General features: G+C 40.0%; 1 protein-coding gene across 2 annotated transcripts in view; it reads left to right on the top strand.

The window, feature by feature from the left end:
* Positions 1–1664: 1664 nt before the first annotated feature.
* ITPR2 (inositol 1,4,5-trisphosphate receptor type 2) overlaps positions 1665–20488 on the top strand; it is a 589849-nt gene continuing 571025 nt past the window's right edge. For both annotated transcript variants that reach the window (XM_025285009.3, XM_025285008.3), the window contains exon 1: positions 1665–1797. In XM_025285009.3, the coding sequence (XP_025140794.1) occupies positions 1706–1797 (92 nt within the window). In that variant the 5' untranslated portion in view covers positions 1665–1705. The remainder of the gene's footprint in view (positions 1798–20488) is intronic.

Raw genomic sequence — 20488 nt, 5'->3', positions numbered from 1 at the left:
GACACAGGAGCCTGGTGGGCTACAGACTATGGGGTCGTAAAGAAACCGACATGACTAAAGCAACTTTGCAGAACCAGCTTTACATTCCATTATATGATTATAAGTGTCAACCATCTTCAAAATGTAAGACAGCCTTGAACTGTAAATTTAAATTTCCATCAGTTGCACAATTTGGCACACACCTCTTTGTCCGCCCTGAGTCCCTTCACCTTTCATCAAACCTTGCTCTGGGGGGATTACTTAGGTCGAAATTCTTTGATTGGGTGTCTAGAGTCCTAACTGCTGCCCAAGTTTGCCTTTTCCAGGTCTTCCGGAAGGACAGGACCAAAGTCTTTTAAAATGATAAGACGAGAGTTACAAAAACAACAAAGAAGGTGTGGAAACGTGTCCCGCTGTCAGTTTCATTCATTACCGTTGGTACTTTAAGAGTCAGAAGCTTTAAAAAGGAAACAAACCAAGGCTGTCAGTGAGAGAGTGACAGCGGGCTCCGGAGGTGGAAGATTAAACCTGGGTTTGGGATTAAGAGCAGGAGGCGCGGCCTCCGAGGTTTAACAGAAGGTTCGCGGCCTATGGTTGGCTAAAAAATTGCTGGCTCGGCCAAGTGACTTTTCTCTCGCATCTACCTGGACATCTGCTGACGGGTCAAGTTTTACTAACGCCTTACACTAATACTAGAGACAAAAACCTTAACTACTAACTCCACATGGAGACAAACCCTTCCTTCTCCCTCCCCACTGTCTCCCTCCTTTCCCCTCATATTTTCTTTCCTTACTGTGTATTTTGAAAAAGTTCTATTTTTCCCTTTACTTCAACACCCTCCTTTCTCTCCCTCTGTCAGCAAATAACCCATTCCACGCACCCACCTCACCCTGACTCCTCCTTTTCATCTGCAGGAGTGAGGCTGGCTCAGTCTGCTCGGGTCCAGCGCGCCCGCCCCATCGCCAATTCTCATGCTCCCCGCCCCCTTTAAGACGCGGGAACCGGTCTGGACCCCAGTGTTCTTCGCCTTCCCAGGCGGGAACTGTCGCATCCTAAGTCTAGCCACTCCAGGGCGGCTCTCGAGCGACAGCTTCCCGGCTCGGGGGCCACTCTGTCGCCCCTCCAGCGCCTCCCCGCGTTCGGTGCGCGCGCGTCGCGGCTTCCCGGGTGGCCGGGTCCCCCGCCCCCTAAAGTCGTCCCTCCCTGGCCGGGCTCCGCCCCCTGCCGCCGCTGCCTGATTGGCCTCCGCCTCCTTGTCCCCACGCTCCTCGGCTCCCCTTCGCCCAATGGGCACCACCACCTGGTCCAAAAATTTCCCCGAGGGGACCCAAAGGCTCTGCAAGCAGCAGCTCGGGCCAGGCGGTGGGGACCGCCGCGAAGGCGCGCGGAGGGTTCGCGGAGGCGGGAGCGGAGGAGCAAGGAGGAGGAGCAAAGGTGTCGGAGAGAAAAGTTCTGAAAGGAACAGGAAACCTGCCGGGGAGGCGGCGGCTGCGGCTCTCCCGGCGTCCGGGCGGCGCGCGTCCTGGGGTCTCCGGAGCTGCGGCTCCGGTCCTGGCAGCTCTCCCGGCGCAGGTCTGTCCCTTTGGCCGTGCCTAACCGCCGCCGCCGCCGCTGTTCTGGGCTGCAGGCGGGCGCTCCGTTCCGCCTCTGCCGCTGCGGCTCCCCGGAGAGGGCGGCGCGGGTGCTGAGAAGAGAAGGGGACGTCTTCTTCGGAGCATGAAGCAGCATGTCCGATAAAATGTCCAGCTTCCTCTATATAGGGGATATCGTGTCCCTGTACGCGGAGGGTTCGGTCAACGGTTTCATCAACACGCTGGGGTAAGCCAGGACTCCGGGCGGGGAGCGCGGGGCTGGGGAGCCCTGGCGCTCGGTCCCCTCGGAGCTCATCCCCTTCGCCTGGGGTGGCTGGGCAGGCTCTGTGCCCGCGGACAGCGCGGTGCGCTCGGCTCGCGCGCTCGCAGGAAGCTGCCGGTGGAGGCAGGACTTTCTCAGCAACTTCGTAATCTCGAGCTCAGACGCATCTGAAAAGGAGGAAGTGATTCAGAAGCCCGAACACAGGCCCGGCGAAGTCCTCGTTGGCCTCTCCGTGGGTTGTTTTGATTAAAAAAAAAAAAAAAAAAAAAATTTTTTTTTTTTTTTTTTTTTTCCCCTTACAGGTGGGGAAAAAAAAAAAGAGAAAACAAACAACACGGCTCCTCTCCCCACCTTTGTTCGCTACGACTCTCAAGCCCCTGCCCCTCACGGCCGGGTTTGTAAGAGCAGTCGATAAAAGTCTGTGGCCTTGGACGTGAGACTCGGGCGATGAGGCGAGCGGGAGGAGTGTGGCTTTGCCCTGCGGGAGGAGCTCACTGTCCCCGCTACTCTGAAGTAATTTCCTTTTGGCCGTGCCAGACGGGAACTCGCCTCCCTCGGGGGCGTCCTGGGGGCTTCTGGGTTCTAGAACTCACACCTGCTTTCTCCCCGCTCCGGGCCTGGGCCCACTGAAATGCTCAGCCTCTCCTGGGACGCAGCCAAGTGCATGGCTCTTGAGATTGAAGTTGGTTTTTGAATGGGGGAAGTAGGTATATAAACATAACCTGTGCTAGGTGGGTAAAGAGGACTTCCTTGATAACTAGTATTTTCTCTGTCCTGATGGTGAATACCAGCCTGTAGTTTTAATGCGCACTGCATTGTCTTTTGATAGGCACGTTTTTGTTGCTGTTGCCGCCTAGTCTCAGTAGCTGGACTCCCCAGTCTTAGAGATTTTAGGCTGAGGAACTGGTGTTTCCACTTATGACTGGTCACTTTTTTTTTTTTCCTGCTGTTAGATTTTAGGGCACAACAACTTAACATGCAGCGTCCTTGGACGGTGACTTTGAGCCATGCCATTAACAGGGTGGTGTCTACCCGACAGGGGACATGGGAGTCCCAACTTCCACAGTTTCTGTTATTTGTGCATCTCCTCTAATGAGTGAAAGAAGGGAGGTAGATTTAATGTGATTCTTTTAAGATCAGTGTTAATTTATTGTGAAACTAAAGCATGGAAGAAAAAAAAAACAGCTGTAACAAGTGCTTGGTGCTGAGTTTGTAAATCATAAGCTGCCGTTTGTTTCTGGGAGAGTTCACAGTGCAAGGTCAGTGTTTGGGCCCCCAACAACATTTTGCAGATGGACTCTGCTGCACCTCACGCTTCTCCACTGTGGACTCTGTGGAGGTAACATGGTGGTTAAGCTGGAGGGGCCTGGGGTCAAATCTCTGCTTTTCCTGTTATGAACCTGATGACCCTGGGCAAGTTGTGCAATTGCATCTCAGTTTCCTCACCTCTGAAAATAGGAAAATTGTGGTTACTACCTCATAGGATTGTGCTAAGAAGTGAGTTAACGTAAAGTGTTTAGTATAGCACCAGGCACGGGAGCAGTTGTATAAAATGTTCGCTATTGTAATTATCACTCCCTTGGTAACTGTGAGCAATAGTGACACTCTTGGACAAAATAATAAAAAGCATTAGGAATAAACTATAAAAAAATTAAATTATAAACTAGTCAAATTAAAATTAAATTAAATTATATAATAATAATATAAATTATATAATAATTTATATTATTATTATATAATAAATTATAAATAATAAATTATAATAAAATAAATAATAATAATAATAAATTAAATTATAAACTAGTCAAATTAAAAAGCCATGTTTTTGTTGTGTCTTATTCAGCAAAAGAGGGCTTCCCTGGTGGTTCAGATGGTAATCTACCTGCCATGCGGGAGACTCGGGTTCAATCCCTGGCTTGGGAAGATCCTCTGGAGAAGGGAATGGCAACCCACTCCAGTATTCTTGTCTGGAGAATTCCATGGACAGAGGAGTCTGGCCAGCTACAGTCCATGGGGTTTCAAAGAGTCGGACACGGCTGAGCGACTAATACACACTTTCAGCAGAGGAATGTGTTTGGCAACTACCTACTTAAGCACTTGTACTGTCTCTCCCGCTCAATTTGGAGGTGGAGACACGGAGGGGAAGACAAATGAAGTGACTTACCTACGAAGCAGAGGACATTAATGTCAAAAGCTGAAACTGTAGCCCTGTCCCCAGATTCTCAGCCAAGTGTGTATTTCTTTGGTTACATATTGTTGTCTTTAAGCCTTGAGAGAAAGAAGCTTGACCTTTAATGTAGCATGTATATTTGTATTCAACATTTCTTGCTGGTGTTGTGGAAGTTGAGTTGCTTTAGAGTGTGTTTGTGCAGTATTATTTTTCTGTTGACAAACGGGTTCTTTTTGAGGTTACTATGACAAGACCTCTGTGTAGCTCAGTTCTAAGGTGAGGATGGATCTTGGGGTATGCTGCCGCCAGTGAATCTTGGTGCTTTGATTGAGTGTTCTTTTTCTTTATGGAGTCCATGGAGTAATTGGAATACAACGTGGTTCATGGAACTACATTGGCCTGAGAGTTTTAGAAGTTACAAAACTAGCAGGAGCCTATGTGCATGCGACATGAAATGTTCTCTAGGCAAAGTAGCATCATCTACTTTGTTAGTGTAGAAGACAACTGGTAGATATGTTACCTTGCATCTTTTTTTAGGGCTGTAAATATCAAAGCAGCATTATAGTTTTTCATTATATTGTTGTAGGATCATAGTAATACACTTTTTCTATCAAAGACAGAGAGCATACTTTAGATTGAATCTCTCTGCTCTTCTATAGCTGGAGGGAGATCTGTTGTCTGAGGGCTATTGCTAACCTTGTTCATATCATTTATTCCCTTTTCATGTCAGCATGTCTTTGTGGAGAGTAAAAGTATATGCTTCTCCCACCCCTAGCGTATTATAAAAGTGAATGGAAGAGACAGAAAGGAAAGAGCCCCCCCCCCCTTATTTTTAGACAGTTTGCAGGAAAATCCACATTACGCTCATATTCTTGTGGCCCTTGCTGCTGCTGTTGCTGCTAAGTTGCTTCAGTCGTGTCCGACTCTGTGTGACCCCATAGACGGCAGCCCACCAGGCTCCTCTGTCCCTGGGATTCTCCAGGCAAGAACACTGGAATGGGTTGCCATTTCCTTCTCCAATGCATGAAAGTGAAAAGTGAAAGTGAAGTCGCTCAGTCGTGTCCGACTCTTCACGACCCCGTGGACTGTAGCCTACTAGGTTCCTCTGTCCATGGGATTTCCCAGGCAAGAGTACTGGAGTGGGGTGCCATTGCCTTCTCCCTTGTGGCCCTTAAGTTTCTTCAAAGGTGTGTGAATTGTTAAAGTGAATCAGAGAGCTTGATTGGAGACGTTGGCCTTGTATTTAGTTAGCCAGCATAGTCTGTTCCACTGTAATATTAAAAACTCAGCGTAAGAGCTAAAAATGAGGCTGAAAGTTTCTGACTTCTGTTTTCACTCTTTATCTATTGGACACTTTTGGTTGTGTGATGGTTTTTCAAGTTCAGCTTAATTATCACAAGATAATTCATAGATATTTATTTGTCTGCAGATACATCGTATCTGATTTTAGTATCTAGTGTGGAAATTTGAGAGGATACACTTGTTATTATTTGGTTTTTGGAAATTTTTTGCAATAAAGTCATGAATTTTTCAGCTGGAAAAAAAAATTACAGGTTTTCATTCTGTTAGAGTTCAGTAGGCCCTTTTAGAGGCCTTTCCAACTGGAAATGTGGTAAGATTTTTATAGGCTCTGTGACCTAGCTTTTAAGCTCAGATTCTCAGTCTGAGAAATTAGACTGCTCCTGTTGCCAAGGTTTGCATTTCCCTCTCTCCCACCCACCTCCCCACAATTATCCTTTAACCAGGATTTACCTGATGTTTATGATCCTGAGTTGTTGCAAAATAAGGTAGAGTATTGTTCTTCCAGCTTGTATTGGTAACACAGGGGCCTGGTTTATATTTTCTAACTTAATTTTTCATCTACATATCTATTTAGGAAACACTTATATTAAGGAAAACTGTTAAATCCTGTTGGATGAAGATGGTGAATATATTTTAAATAAACAATTTGTTTTACTACTGTACACTTGAAGGTTATGGTTTTTATTTTTCTTTTAAAAGTGAAGGAGTTTGGGGACATGCTGTACAGTTTCAAATGTGGTGTTGCTTTTGTTTTTATTTTAAATTTTTAAATTTGAGGTATAGTTGATTTACAATGTGTTAATTTCTGCTTTACAGCTAAGTGATTCAGTTATGCATATATATATATATATAGTTTTTAATATCCTTTTCCATTATGGTTTATCATAGGATAGTTCTCTGTGCTATATAGTAGAACCTTGTTGTTTATTCATTCTCTGTATAATAGCTTACATCTGCTAACCCCAGCCTCCCGCTTTATCCCTCCCCCAACCCTTTTCTCCCTTGGCAACCACAAGTCAGTTCTCTATGTCCAGAAGACTGTTTCTGTTCATTTCTGTTACATTTTAGATTTTGGTTTCCACATATAAGTGATATCATATATGATATTTACCTTTCTCTTTTTTTAAAATATTTTTTGATGTGGACCATTTTTAAAGTCTTTGTTGAATTTGTTACAGTGTTGCTTTTGTTTTATGTTTTGGTTTTTTGGCTCTGAGGCATGTTAGATCTTAACTCCCTGACCAGGGATTGAACTGGCACCCCCTGCATTGGAAGGCAGAGTCTTAACCACTGAATCACCAGGGAAGTCTGTATCTTTCTCTTTCTGATTTCTCTTAGTATGATAATCTCTAGGTCCATCTGTATTGCTGCAAATGGCATTATATAATTCTTTTTTATGGCTGAGTAATATTCCATTGAAGAGGAACTAAAAAGCCTCTTGATGAAAGTGAAAGAGGAGAGTGAAAAAGTTGGCTTAAAGCTCAACATTCAGAAAACAGATCATGGCATCTGGTCCCATCACTTCATGGGAAATAGATGGGGAAACAGTGTCAGACTTTATTTTTTTGGGCTCCAAAATCACTGCAGATGGTGATTGCAGCCATGAAATTAAAAGATGCTTACTCCTTGGAAGAAAAGTTATGACCAACCTAGATAGCATATTGAAAAGCAGAGACATTACTTTGCCAACAAAGGTCCGTCTAGTCAAGGCTATGTTTTTTCCAGTGGTCATGTATGGATGTGAAAGTTGGACTGTGAAGAAGGCTGAGTGCCGAAGAATTGATGCTTTTGAACTGTGGTGTTGGAGAAGACTCTTGAGAGTCCCTTGGATTGCAAGGAGATCCAACCAGTCCATTGTAAAGGAGATCAGTCCTGGGTGTTCTTTGGAAGGACTGATGCTAAAGCTGAAACTCCAATACTTTGGCGACCTCATGCGAAGGGTTGATTCATTGGAAAAGACTCTGATGCTGGGAGGGATTGGGGGCAGGAGGAGAAGGGGACGACAGAGAATGAGATGGCTGATGGCATCACTGACTCGATGGACATGAGTCTGAGTGAACTCCGGGAGTTGGTGATGGACAGGGAGGCCTGGCGTGCTGCGATTCATGGGGTCGCAAAGAATCGGACACGACTGAGCGACTGAACTGAACTGAATATTCCATTGTATCTATGTACCGCGTCTTCCTTATCAGTCCATCTGTTGATGGACATTTAGGTTGTTTCCATGTCTTGGCTATTGTGAATAGTGCTGCTATGAACATAGCTCATATATCTTTTTGAAATATAGTTCGGTCTGGATATATGCCCAGGGGTGGGATTGCTGGATCACATGGTAATTTTTAGTTTTCTGAGGAACCTCCATACTGTTTTCCATAGTGGCTGTACTAACTTACATTCCCAATAGTGTAGGAGCGTTCCCTTTCCTCCACATCTTCTCCAGCATTTGTGATTTGTAGAGTTTTTGAGGATGGTGATTTTATTTGCACCAAATGCAGTGTTAATTGTCTCTTTCTTCTTCCTCTATTTTTTTATATTGAGATTTACTTTGCTAGTCATTGATACTTTTTTTTAAAATTTTTGTTTTATATTGGAGCCTAGTGATTAATAATGTTGTGTTTCAGATGTACAGCAAAGTGATTTAGTTATACATGTACATTTATCATTTTTTTTCAAATTCTTTTCCCATTTAGGTTATTACAGAATATTGAGCTGTGTTCCCTGTGCTGTACAGGGAACTATATATCCTTGTTGGTTATCCATTTTATATATAGTAGTGTGTGTATGTCAATCCCAAACTCCCAATCTGTCCCTCCCTCCCTTTCCTCCTGGTAACCATAAATTCATTCTCTAAGTAGGTGAGTCTGTTTCTGTTTTATAAATAAGTATATTGGTATCATTTTTTTTAGACTTCACATGTAAATGATATTGTGATACTTGGTTTTCTATTTCTGAATTACTTAGTATGATAATCTCCAGGTCCATCCATGTTGCTGCAAATGGCATTATTTCATTCTTTTTAATGGCTGAGTAATATACCATCATTTATATGTACCATGTTTTATTTATCCTTTCTTCTTTCACTGGACATTTAGGTTGCTTCCATGTCTTGGCTATTGTAAATAATGCTGCATTGAACATTGGTGTGAATGTACCATTTCAAACCATGTTTTTCTCCAGGTATATGTTCAAGAGTAGGATTGCTGGATCATATGGTAGCTCTATTTTTGTTTTTTTAAGGAAACTCCATATGGTTCTCCATAGTGGATACACCAATTTATGTTCCCACCTACAGTGTAGGAGAGTTCCCATCTCTGCACATCCTCCCCAGCATTTATTATTCGTAGGCTTTTTTGATGTTTGCCAATCTGAGTGGTGTGAAGTGATATCTCATTGTAGTTTTGATTTGCATTTCTCTAATAATTAGTGATTTGAGTATCTTTTCATGTGCCTCTTGGCCATCTGTAGGTCTTCTTTGGGGAAATATCTACTTCGGTCTTCTGCCCATTTTTTGATTGGGCTGTTTTTTGGATATTGAACTGCTTGAACTCTGTAAATTTTGATGCCTGATTCTTGTCGGTCACATCATTTGCAAATATTTTCTCCCATTCTGTGGGCTGTCATTTTGTTTTGCCTGTGGTTTTGTTTGCTGTGCAAAAGCTTTTGAGTTAATAAGGTTCCATTTGTTTATTTTTGCTTTTATTTCCATTACTCTAGGAAATGGCTCAAAAAAGATATTGCTGCGATTTATGTCAAAGAGTTTTCTCTGTTTTCCACTAAAGTTTTATGGTATCTGGTCTTACACTTGGGTCTTTAATCAGTTTTGAGTTATTTTTGTGTTAATTCAGCCTAGTTGGAAGTCCTAGCCTTGACACTTCTGACATTAGGTATTTTGGGTACATCACCTTGATCAATGGTCTGATACCACATTGTGGGAGTGAGCATGCCAGAATTCCCAGGATGGGTGGGGCAGTAGAATCAGTGAAAAGTACCCCGTTGTTTCATTGTTCTGCTGGTAGTTCAGAGTTCAGTGAATGACGAGTGTGTGTAATCATGTACGTCTGTATACATATATTTAAGTGATTACTGCCTTTGGTTTGAGGGTTCTTCTCAGGACCTACCAACAATTAACACCAGCTTGTTAAGGTTTGAGAAAACGCTCAGGTGACCATCCATTGAAGCAGTGACTGCCAAGTATCATAATAGTTGCTTAGCCAGAGTGGCTAAAGATCAGGACTCTTATTTTTAGTTCATGTTTGATTTTGCTCAGTTCAGTGAGTTTTGTTTCCATGTTCAATGATGGATATCAGGTAGGGGAATGGTGGGTCACAGAATTTATAATTCTGACTTAATCCCTCAGATAAATGAACAAGACTGTGTAAAGTCCTATGTTTATTTTTCTCAATTATAGTCCCTTGAATTTCCCTTTGTGATCTTTTTTTCTGCTTAAAGTTTTTAATATTTAAATGTTTTGCAAATTTGACTGTTAATTTTTTATTCTTTTACTTATTTAATTTTTCTGTTCTTATCATAGTTTAGAAAATCTTCCCCTTAATAGGACTGTTTAATCAGTAGAGACTCAAATGAAACAAGGAATGGTTACAGCTGACTTATATTTGCATTAATTTGTAATTTATCTTTAGTCTCTTCTAGATAAAACTCTTCCAAGTAACAGCCATTATTTTCTGCTATAACTAGGTGTATAAATTTAGCTCTGTTTTGGCTACAGCATTTGTTACTATGATAAAAGTATCTAAAAATCCATTGGATATTTGCATGTGTTTTTAAAGAGGAGGAAGAAGACAGTATAATCTTGAATACTGAGTTGTTTTGGAAAGTGTGAGGGTTGGTAGTGTCATGTTATGGAACTTGAAATCAGACGGAGCACAAAGACAGCTTCTGAAGTGGTGAACATAAAGTCTATTTTAAGCTGAAAGGTCGACCATTTCTTAAACTTTGAAGTCATTCCATAAACAACAGGGTAGCTTTTAGACCCTCTCCGGTGGAGAGCTCAGTCAGGTAAACAACCATGCTTCCTTAAGTGCCTTGACTTTGGGAGAAGAGAATTCAAAGGCAAATGATTGCCCTCATTTATTTAACAGAGCTTTTTTGCTTAAAACATTTATTATTATTATTATTTTTTGCATAGGTAGTGCTTTTCACAATCATGTTTTCCCTTTGGAACTCAGCATATAGACAGAATACTTTAAAAGTTAAATTCAAATTTTTAAAACAAATTCCGGACACAAGTTGTATCTTCATATATAAATATAAAGGAAGTAACAGTGGAATTCTATGACAAATTTCTAGCATAACAAGTGATTGAATTTTACTCCTTTTGTTTACGTCAGAACTTGGTAATAAATCACCAGATAGTAATCAGAGAAGTGAAATTTTAATGGTCATTCATCCATTCATTTATTTAATGAGTAAAATTGATTGTGCTTTTCAAATGCACAGTGGTTTTCTACTTTCATGCAGATTTGGGTGGGAATGTTTTTAATATATGCTTTAGGAAACCATAATTCTGATGTAAAAATATAGAAAAAAATATCCACGAAAATAGTGAAAGTGAAGACCTTTCAGCATGTTTTTTTCACAGTGGTGACACCGTATCATGGATGGGTGCATGATTTTCATTTTTATTTTCATTCTTAGGTCTCTTATGTTTCCCAGATTGTACATATGTTTCTTTAATTAGACATTTATTACTGTTACAGTCAGCACAGTTAACTAAAATGAAAATAATGTTTTTGAGGATCTTCAGTTTCTTAGTACTGTTCATTAACAATGTTTATTTTAAAAAGCAGAAAGAAAGCATTTTCCTGGTCTTTGTCAGTAGACAAAAACCACAAACCGGGAACTACATGTTGCTAAAATATATAGGTCATATGTTTACTATAAAATTTTTTGTTCCTAGTTATTTATTTTTGGTATTTTAAAATGTATTATGGAAAAATGTTTGGCCAGTAATGCTGATCCTTTATAAATGGTTGATTTAACTTTTGCTTCCCTTGTGGCTCAGATGGTAAAGAATCTGCCTGCAATGTAGGAGACCTGGGTTCGATCCCTGGGTTGGGAAGATCCCCTGGAGAAGGGAATAGCTACCCACTCCTGTATTCTTGCCTGGAGAATTCCATGAACACAGGAGCCTGGCAGGCAACAGTCCATGGGATCACAAAGAGTTGGACAGGACTGAGTGACTAATACTAACTTGTGCAGTAAATATATAGTCTGTTTTATTTTCGAAGTCTGTTTACACATGTAAGAAGTATGCCCTTCAGCATGACTGACTATCATTTTAATAATCTTAGTACCCACTATGGAACTTTTATTGTCTATCAGTTTCTATTGGTATTATTTAGTGAGGGCTCTGTGTGTGTATGTGATTGAAATCATTTGATTAATTGTTTTTATTGAATATCTTTGAAATGGATGGATTAGCCCTTTCAAAATTCAAATCAATGATTGGTTAATAATAGCAATTTTATAGTTTATTCTGATACAAACCTACAGAACTCCAGCCCTGAATTAAGAATAAATTATCCATTTATTCAGAAAAATTTAATCATAAAATTGAAAATGTGTCCCCAGCATGATCAAGTTTATGGACTGTTCTTGGTGATGTGGTTTATGGTGGAGGATGCTGCAGATGAATTACTGGTTCATTTGACACATAGTTAACAAACCCCGACCATGTGTTAGGGATCCAGCATGAAGAGATGCCAGATATTGTGCTATTTTAATTATTATCTCAGAAATTCAAACTTCCTCTGATAATTTGTAGTATGACATTTGACTAGGATCTATGGGAGTCTAAGGGCATTTGACACCTTTGCCCTCAGAGTTGTAAATGCCACAAGATCAGGAACTGACTCTGACTTTTAATCCTTGTATGCTCAGCAGCTCACATAATTCCTGCTACATAGTAGGCATTTAATAAATATTTGTGAAATCAATGTAGTCATTATTTAGTCATGGAGATAAGATTGGTGTTGAATAACTACAACATAAAGCAGTTCTTTTCAAATGAAGATGATTAAAAACAGAGATCACAGGGAAACCAAAGTGGATTCTTTGAGTAGTATGACCCGAAGAGGGCTTCAAAGAGGAGGTGATATTTAGCTGAACTTTGTGGGATCATTAAGATGAATATTTGTCTCAAACCTGTGTCCATAATTTGATCATGTATGTGGAGCCCTATACCAAGGTCACAGTGTGGGTCCCTGTACCAAGGTCACAGAATAAAAATCTCTTTAACTGACCAAGGCCCGTAGCAACTGTTGCATGAGCCTCTGGATCTAAATTGGCCAGTTCCTTGCCTGGTGATCGAACCCGGGCTGCAGTGGTGGGAGTGCTGAATCCTAACCACTAGACCTGACAATATATTCTTGGTACTTTTCTCTTTTATTCAAAAAATTAGTGAAATTTTACTGTTCATATTAATAGCTCCAAAAAAGGAAGCAAAAATTAAATATTATTGAGATGTGCAAAGATTGAAGAAATATCCTCAGAACATATTTTATGCTTATTAATCGAATGTAAGAGCTTTAGGTTTGATTCAGGCCCTCTGAATTGGTCATGTGCTGAGACATGTTTGCTGAGTTTACTCAGTTTGCTGAGACAAGAGATAAAGAGGGCAGGATATAAAGCCCAGAAACTTGGCAATTATTTGGGGGAATTTTTATAGTATTTCCAGCTTCTTTGAATATTCTGTTTTCATTCCTTTCCCCCTTATTTCTCCTCATCCCAGTGTTTCATCATTTTTCTTCCTTAATCATAGACTTCAGTTGACTTCTAGATTCCTGGAAGCTTTGCTAATAAAGAAAACTTTCCATCTAAAATAGTTATAATTTTTTTTGTTTGTTTCATAGTGCCTGAGACTGTTCAACACATGCACAAATGAACAGGTGCATGCGTGCGTACGTGCGTGCATACACACGCACATGTGCACACACACACACACACACACACACACTCCACTTCGCATAGAGTACTGGTATCTGTGGGGCCCACTCTGCCCTCATTTCCTTTTGGTGTTTAACAAGCAATAGAGGCCATAGATAGATTCCCATGATGTCCAGGAAAGGCTTAGGAAGTGAACAAAGCATAATCTAAATTCATATCTAAATTCTTAGAATTCAAGCATGTGTTATTAAGATGCTATCTAAAGTGTTTGAGTCGTTGTTAAAATATCATCAGAAAAATCTCTTTGTGAAAATTGCAAATTGCTGGACTCTATTATGTATTTGTTATACAAAAAAACTCCTCAGTGGAATCTTAGAACAAACTTTTATGTTTTTAATTAAATAATTCCTAGATGTCTAGCTCTCTAAGATCTGTGGTAATGACTGATTATGAAATAGCCACTAGGAGCAGTGGCTCTCCACATATTATCTCCTATTGAAAAGAGGATTCTTCAAATTGTGTAAAGAACTTATGGATTATCAGAGCTAAATATAACATATCAAACAAACAAAAACCCAACCAAAAACGAAACTGGATTTAAAAAATTGTTGATTAACTTTTCCAGTGGCAAATCAAAGTGTATTATTTATAAAAATTAGAGAATGTTCAGTGCCCTCCAACTTACGTTTAGTTAAATTATTTGCAAGCCTTATATTGCATTGTTTTGGAACTCCTGAAAAGCTGCCTGTAGGTATCTCTTGTTATTCTTTTTTTTAAATAAAATATTTATTTATTGCTGCATTGGGTCTTCATTGCTGTGTGTGGGCTTTCTCTAGTTGCAGCAAGTGGGGGGCTACTTATTCTCTAGTTGTGGTGCACGGGCTTCTGGTGCAGGCTTCAGTAGTTATGGCTCTTGGATTCTAGAGCACAGGCTTAATAGTTGCAGTGCATGGGCTTTGTTGCGCTGCAGCTTGTGGGATCTTCTCAGACCAGGGATTGAACCCTAGTCTCCTGCACTGGCAGGTGGATTCTTTATCACTGAGCTGTCAAGGAAGCCCCTCTCTTGTGTTCTATCTGATCACAAAAGCTCAAAAGATTTGGAAAGCAAAAGGTACTTGCATATCTATGCCCATATGGGTAAAGCTTATTAAGAACTGAATATTAGAAGTAAAGTTCCATTGTTAGTAAGGAACAGAAACTATCTTTGGCTAGCTTAAGCAAAGAAGGGAATTTATGAGTACAAGGATCGTGGAGGAGCTCCAGGAAATTGAATGATGAGCTCAACAAGTGAACATCAAGAAAGGCAGAAACTCAGAGCTGCTGTGGTTATATCGGTAGCAGAACCTTCTATCTGGTCCTGCCATTTACAGCAATTCCTATACCCTTTATCTTCTTACCATTCAAAATGCAGAGTGATAGAATTTGGCTCCACTTGGGTTAATCACTTATGTCTATGAAGAAAAGTCACAAGGCTGGATCTGATTATCAGGGAAATCAATGTTAGTGGGGCTCTGATTTCTGCCTGCTTCCAGGGCGGTGTGATATGGCAGGAAGAGAGCGCGGAGGACCTGAGTGAACTGAGATCTCATCATTTAGTAGGTAATTGAATAGTAACTTCTCAGCACCTTTTAAAATTATGGTCCTATTCATAACATAAAATGTACTGTCTTATTTATTTTTTAAAAAAATTTATTTCTTTGTGCTGTGTCTTAGTTGTGGCACTCGAAATCTTCTCTCTGTGTTGTGGCATGCGGTATTGAATCTGGGACATCTGCATTGGGAGTGCAGACCTTAGCTACTGGACCACCAGGGAAGTCCCCCATCTTACTCATCTTTAGGTGTAAAGTTCAGTGGCGTTAAATGCATTCACAATATTGGGCAACCATAGCCATTATCCATTTTCAGTACTTTTTCATCATCTCAAAGAGAAACTCGTCACCCTTTTGAAAATAACCTCCCATCTCCCTCACCAGGCAACCCCCACCCCCACCCCACACACACTTTGGTGCGGTCCTTTTGCCTTTGACTTATTTTACTTAGCATAACGCTTTCAAGGATCATCCATATTGTAGCACGTGTCAGGACTCTATGCCTTTTTATTGCTGAATAGTATATTATGATAAGGATATAGCCCATTGTGCTTACTCATTCATCAGTTGATGATCATTTGTGTGGCTCCTCCCTTTTGACTATTATGAGGAATGTTGCAGTGAATATTTGTGTGTAAGGTTCTCTGTGGACATATTCTTAATTCCTTTGGGTATACGCCTAAGGAGGGGAATTGCCTGGTCACACGGTACCGTATTTAACATTTTGCCTCAGCCTTTCCTGTTCTCTTTATCTTGCTTTACCTTTTTCTTTCATACCTTCTTATTAGACACAATATAATTTACTATTTCTTGTGTTCATTGTTTATCACCTGTCTGCCCCTGGTAGAATGTAAGCTCTCTGAAGGCCGAGATCTTTGGTTTTGTCACTGAGTATCTTAAGTGCTTGACTCCATAAATATGTGTTGAATAAACACATGTTGAATTAGCATATGAACATTGCCAAATCTCCAAGTAGATGTTTACATCAGCCCTGCTCTGGGAAAAAAGTCAATTTAATTGTAAAGTCAGGGTAATTGTTCTTATTAAATACTTTGAGAATCCATAAGGGTAATTCTTTTAAAATGGATGAAAGTTGTCACTAGATTTATAGTGCCATTAACTCTTGATGTACTAGGAACTTTAATAAATCTCTTGGGTCATATCTCTGCACCTCCCTAGCCTAACATGTGATAAAACTTACAGGAAAAAGTAGTGTATATAGCCTTACTTAATGGTTTGAGTGTTATAGATACATTAAAGTTGTTATTTCTGAAAGTTCAGTTTTATTTTTGCACATGCAAAAAGTGAATTTGTAAGCATTTTTGTGAGACTGTTTCTTAATTTCAATTAGCCCTTTTCCTTAGTGGATAATATATAATACATCCCGGGAATATTTTGTACTTTAACAGCTTTAAGCAAAAAAGTTTAGTTGAAAATAATTTGCTAATATGAAACCAGAAAGTATTTGGGGAATTTATAATTTTATTTTACTAAATAGAAGAAGGCATATAACAAGTTGTAATTTTTATTTCTGAAATTTAGGAATAAGTGTCTGGAAAAGGATGGGTACTTAAATGTAGGTTGAGGAGAACAAGTGAATGGTATTTTTGTTCTTCATTACTTAATAATACTCTTTCTGTTGACTCAGTCTGTTATAATGTGCTCTGCCTCAGTCTTATTCCAAAAGACATGTTTGATCATTCTCTTTAAGAATTCAAAATTCTCCAGTGTTGTTATTCACTCTTATTCTTGGAATCCTTACTGGTAGCAATGTACAAATGAGAACTTCTTTGAGACCATATTTGCATATAGGACAGAGAAATAAAGGGAAAAATGTAGATGTGAACAAATGATAGAATAATGTAGAAATGTAGAACAAGGTCATTCTGTTCCCTCTAGTCCTAACATGCTGTGATCCCCTGTGATAGATGTTTGAAAATATGATATCTTTAGAAAAGTAATATTGAGATAAAAGGTGAATTAGGAATCCAAAGTAAGTTAATGATTCAAGGACTAGTTATTTGTGTTTGGCTAAAGTGTTCAAGGTCATTGCTAGTATCAGGGATATAACTACTTAGACATTTGCATTTCAAGTAGACTTTTGGTTTCAGCCATGTTTGCAAAGAGGGTAATTTTAGTTTGGGTTTGTTAAAATTCACAGGGAAGAATTCACAACACACCTTGTTGTGTTGAGGACTCGACTTGTGGCTAGGAATGGTTAATACTATGACATTTTAAGTCAAATCAAGATTACTTGTCAATGAAAGTGTTAATTATTTAAAACTTTACTGAATGAATCCATCGCCAGGATTATAACAGATGATAAAAGGCCTTTATTTATCTTTCTTCCCTATTTACCTGGCAGGACATGATTTAGTAATTGAGTTCCAATTCTAAATCCATGTCCAGAATGAGCCTCCTTTCCTGGTCAGCACAAATGAAGTCATTGTTATCTGTCATAGTGAAACAAAGTACTTATTTCTGAAGTCTTAGCTGCTATAGAATCTCTCAGAACTGGCTTTTAAAAACTATCAAACTGCAAGTAGAAAAACATTTTGTTAATTATTGGAGAATCTGAAAAAAATAATTGTTAAAGTAAATTGACAGGTACAGGCTCTGGAGAGTCGATAATTACTTTGGCAACAAGATAGCCATAATTTTATACTATAAACATTTTTGAAAGAATAGATCAACATTCATATTGTACTTTTTTCAAAATTGAAGTTGTAATACATGCTCAAAGAATTAATATCAACTGCATTATTTAGTTTGAACCATATTTAATTTAGCAAAATGCACAATGATTTTAATTTTTATATCAGAGTGTGCTAGTTAGTCCCCCAAATTAGTTTTTCACTCTTTCATGCTAATAGAAATATTTGAGTGTGTGGATGCTGAGAATAAAGACCACATTTCCTAGCCTCTTCTGTAGCCAGGTGTGGCTTCAGACTAGAATTTGTGGTCAGACCCTTACAGGAGATGTTTACTCCCCTCTTCTGACCCCCCCAGCCCACTCCCATTCAGCTGGTTGTAATATGCGAGGGAAGAAGCCATCTTGACCCTTGTGGATGAGGCCAGTACTTTAGGAGTAACAGAATATCAAGAAATGAACCTGTTCTCTGGACATCTGCAAATCCTGGCTGTACTGTATTTGAACAGAAGATGAAACAAGATGGGCTGACAGGGGTCAGATCATGTATTCCCCATTAGGCAATGTGAAGCCCTCGATGAACTGTTAAGTGGAAGAATGAAATGATCAGGTTTTGCTCTAGGAAGATCAGATGGCAAGAAGACGGTAAAGAGAAGTAGAAGAAAGCTGCAAATGGCAGGCATGGGAGGAACCAGGTGACTCATGAAAGCAGCCTGAACCCAGCAGCTGGAGTGGGGATGTAGAGTAGCTTCTTATCAGAATCCTTGAAGGGACAGTATCTTTGTTTAGTGTCTGACTTTAGATGCAAATGATTTATGAATTAAAATATTCATTGTTGCATTTGAGGCTTTATTACTTTAAATAAATGAGTATATAGACTTGAAAGGTTTCCCTTCATTGCTTCCAGTTGGGTAGAGTGTCATTAAGTAGGACCTTTCCGTGGTTCTGGGAGGAGGTACAAGCCTTGTCTGGTACCGTATTTCCATCCTGTAGCTCTGTTTTAGGCATAGGCGTTTTTTTAGTTCCAAGGACATCCTGAGTTTCCTCTTAACATAGGGCCTTTTCACATGTTTGTTTCCTCTGTTGGGTTGATTTCCCCTCTTAAGCCCTTTGTGAGTGCTAAGTCGCTTCTGTCGTGTCCTACTCTTTGCGACCCTATGGACTGTAGCCCGCCAGGCTTCCCTGTCTGTGGGATTCTCCAGGCAAGAATGCTAGAGTCAGTTGCTATGCCCTCCTCCAGAGGATCTTGCCCACCCAGGGATTGAACCTACCTCTCTTGCATCTCCTGCATTGGCAGGCAGGTTCTTTACTGTTAGTGCTACCCGGAAAGCCCTTGCTGCTGCTAAGTCGCTTCAGTCGTGTCCGACTCTGTGTGACCCCATAGGCGGCAGCCCATCAGGCTCCTCCGTCCCTGGGATTCTCCAGGCGAGAGCACTGGAGTGGGTTGCCATTTCCTTCCTTTCCCTTAATTAAAGCCTGTTTATCGTTCAAATTTCAGCTCTGTGATGCTTCTGTAGCGAGCTTTTCTGACCTTCCAGACTGTGAGCTTTCTTAGCTATGCATATGCTCATAGAGTACCACATTCTTTTCCTTCAGAAAGTTTATCCCCATTGTAGTTTTCATTTTACTACTTTTATAGTATTATGGGATTATCTGTGTTTCTCCCAGGCTTCCCAGGTGGCTCAGTGGTAAAGAGTCTGCCTGCCAATGCAGGAGATGTGAGTTTGATCCCTGGGATGGGAAGATCCCCTGGAGAAGGAAATGGCAACCCACTCCAGTATTCAATCCAGTGTCCTCCTGCATTGGCAGGCGGATTCTTTATCACTAAACCACCTGGGAAGCTTGGGAGAAACACAGATAATCCAATTGTTGTAAAAGAAGTACAATTAAAACTACAACTGGGTAAACTTTCTGAAGGAAAAAAATCCCATGGACAGAATAGCCTAGTGGGCTGCAGTCCATGGTGTTGTAAGAGTCGGACATGACTGAGTGACTAAATAACAAATGTTTCTCCCACTAGGCTTTAAACTGTGTAAGGGCAGCAACTGTGTTGTTTACAGTTACATCCCCAATGCCTTGCACAGTATCTGTCACATAATAGGTTTTCAAGAAATATATATTGAACAAATGAATAATGTTTTAGCATAATGGCTAAGAGGATGAGTTTTTGATCAGATAAACTTGGTTTCAAATTATGTCTTTACTCCTTCTCATGGTATGATGTTTGGAAGTTACTTAATACCGAATACCTCAACTTTCTTATCTGTAAAGAGGGATTGTTACCTATAGTATTGCCATGATGACTAATGGAAATTAATGTATGTAAAACCCTTAGCTTCAGCCTCTTAGAATTAGGCACCTAAGTGTTAAATAGGTGGAAACCATTATTATTACTATTATTCTATCTGAAAAAATCAGCAGGAGTCTCTCTGGAAGCTTGGCTAAGTTCGTACTGCATTGATTTGAAAGTTCTGCCATACTGTGTTTATAAAACTTTGCAGTAAACCAGTTTTTCAGTGGGTATTTGTTTAGTAGGCTGTTCAAAGGCACTCTGCCTTATCTCTTGTTTGCTTTGGTTTTGGCCCTTTTTTTCCTCCCTTCCTTACTTTGATAATGTGTATTACTAAACTGCAGGCACTTCTCTTTGTCTTGTATTAGTGGTTTGATGCATGCTATCTTTTTGATGTAATGCAAACACCTAAAGTGTATCAACATTAGTCACAACCTTTGAATTGCTTGGCATACATTTTCCATATCTTCCTTGACTAGAATTTTCAAGTCTTGTTAAATTTTAAAGCCATCACGCTACTTCAGTGGCTAACATTTGTTCCCTACTGGAACACTGTGGTGAAAGGAAACAGTTTTATTTATTGAGACAAAACAAATGTTTGCTTTGAAGCCATTAGAATGGAGGTTTTGCATAAGTTTCCACCGAGCAGCTGGTGTCACCGTCCCTTCTCTGAAATTTCCTATTGCCAAGAATTCCTTCTGAGCTTCTGTGACTGTTAGAGGGATTAGCAAAAACATTTATCTAATTTG

This window comes from Bubalus bubalis, chromosome 4, assembly GCF_019923935.1.
Source record: "Bubalus bubalis isolate 160015118507 breed Murrah chromosome 4, NDDB_SH_1, whole genome shotgun sequence".
In the NCBI taxonomy this organism is placed as follows: domain Eukaryota; kingdom Metazoa; phylum Chordata; class Mammalia; order Artiodactyla; family Bovidae; genus Bubalus; species Bubalus bubalis.
This window is presented reverse-complemented; position numbering and strand designations above follow the sequence as displayed.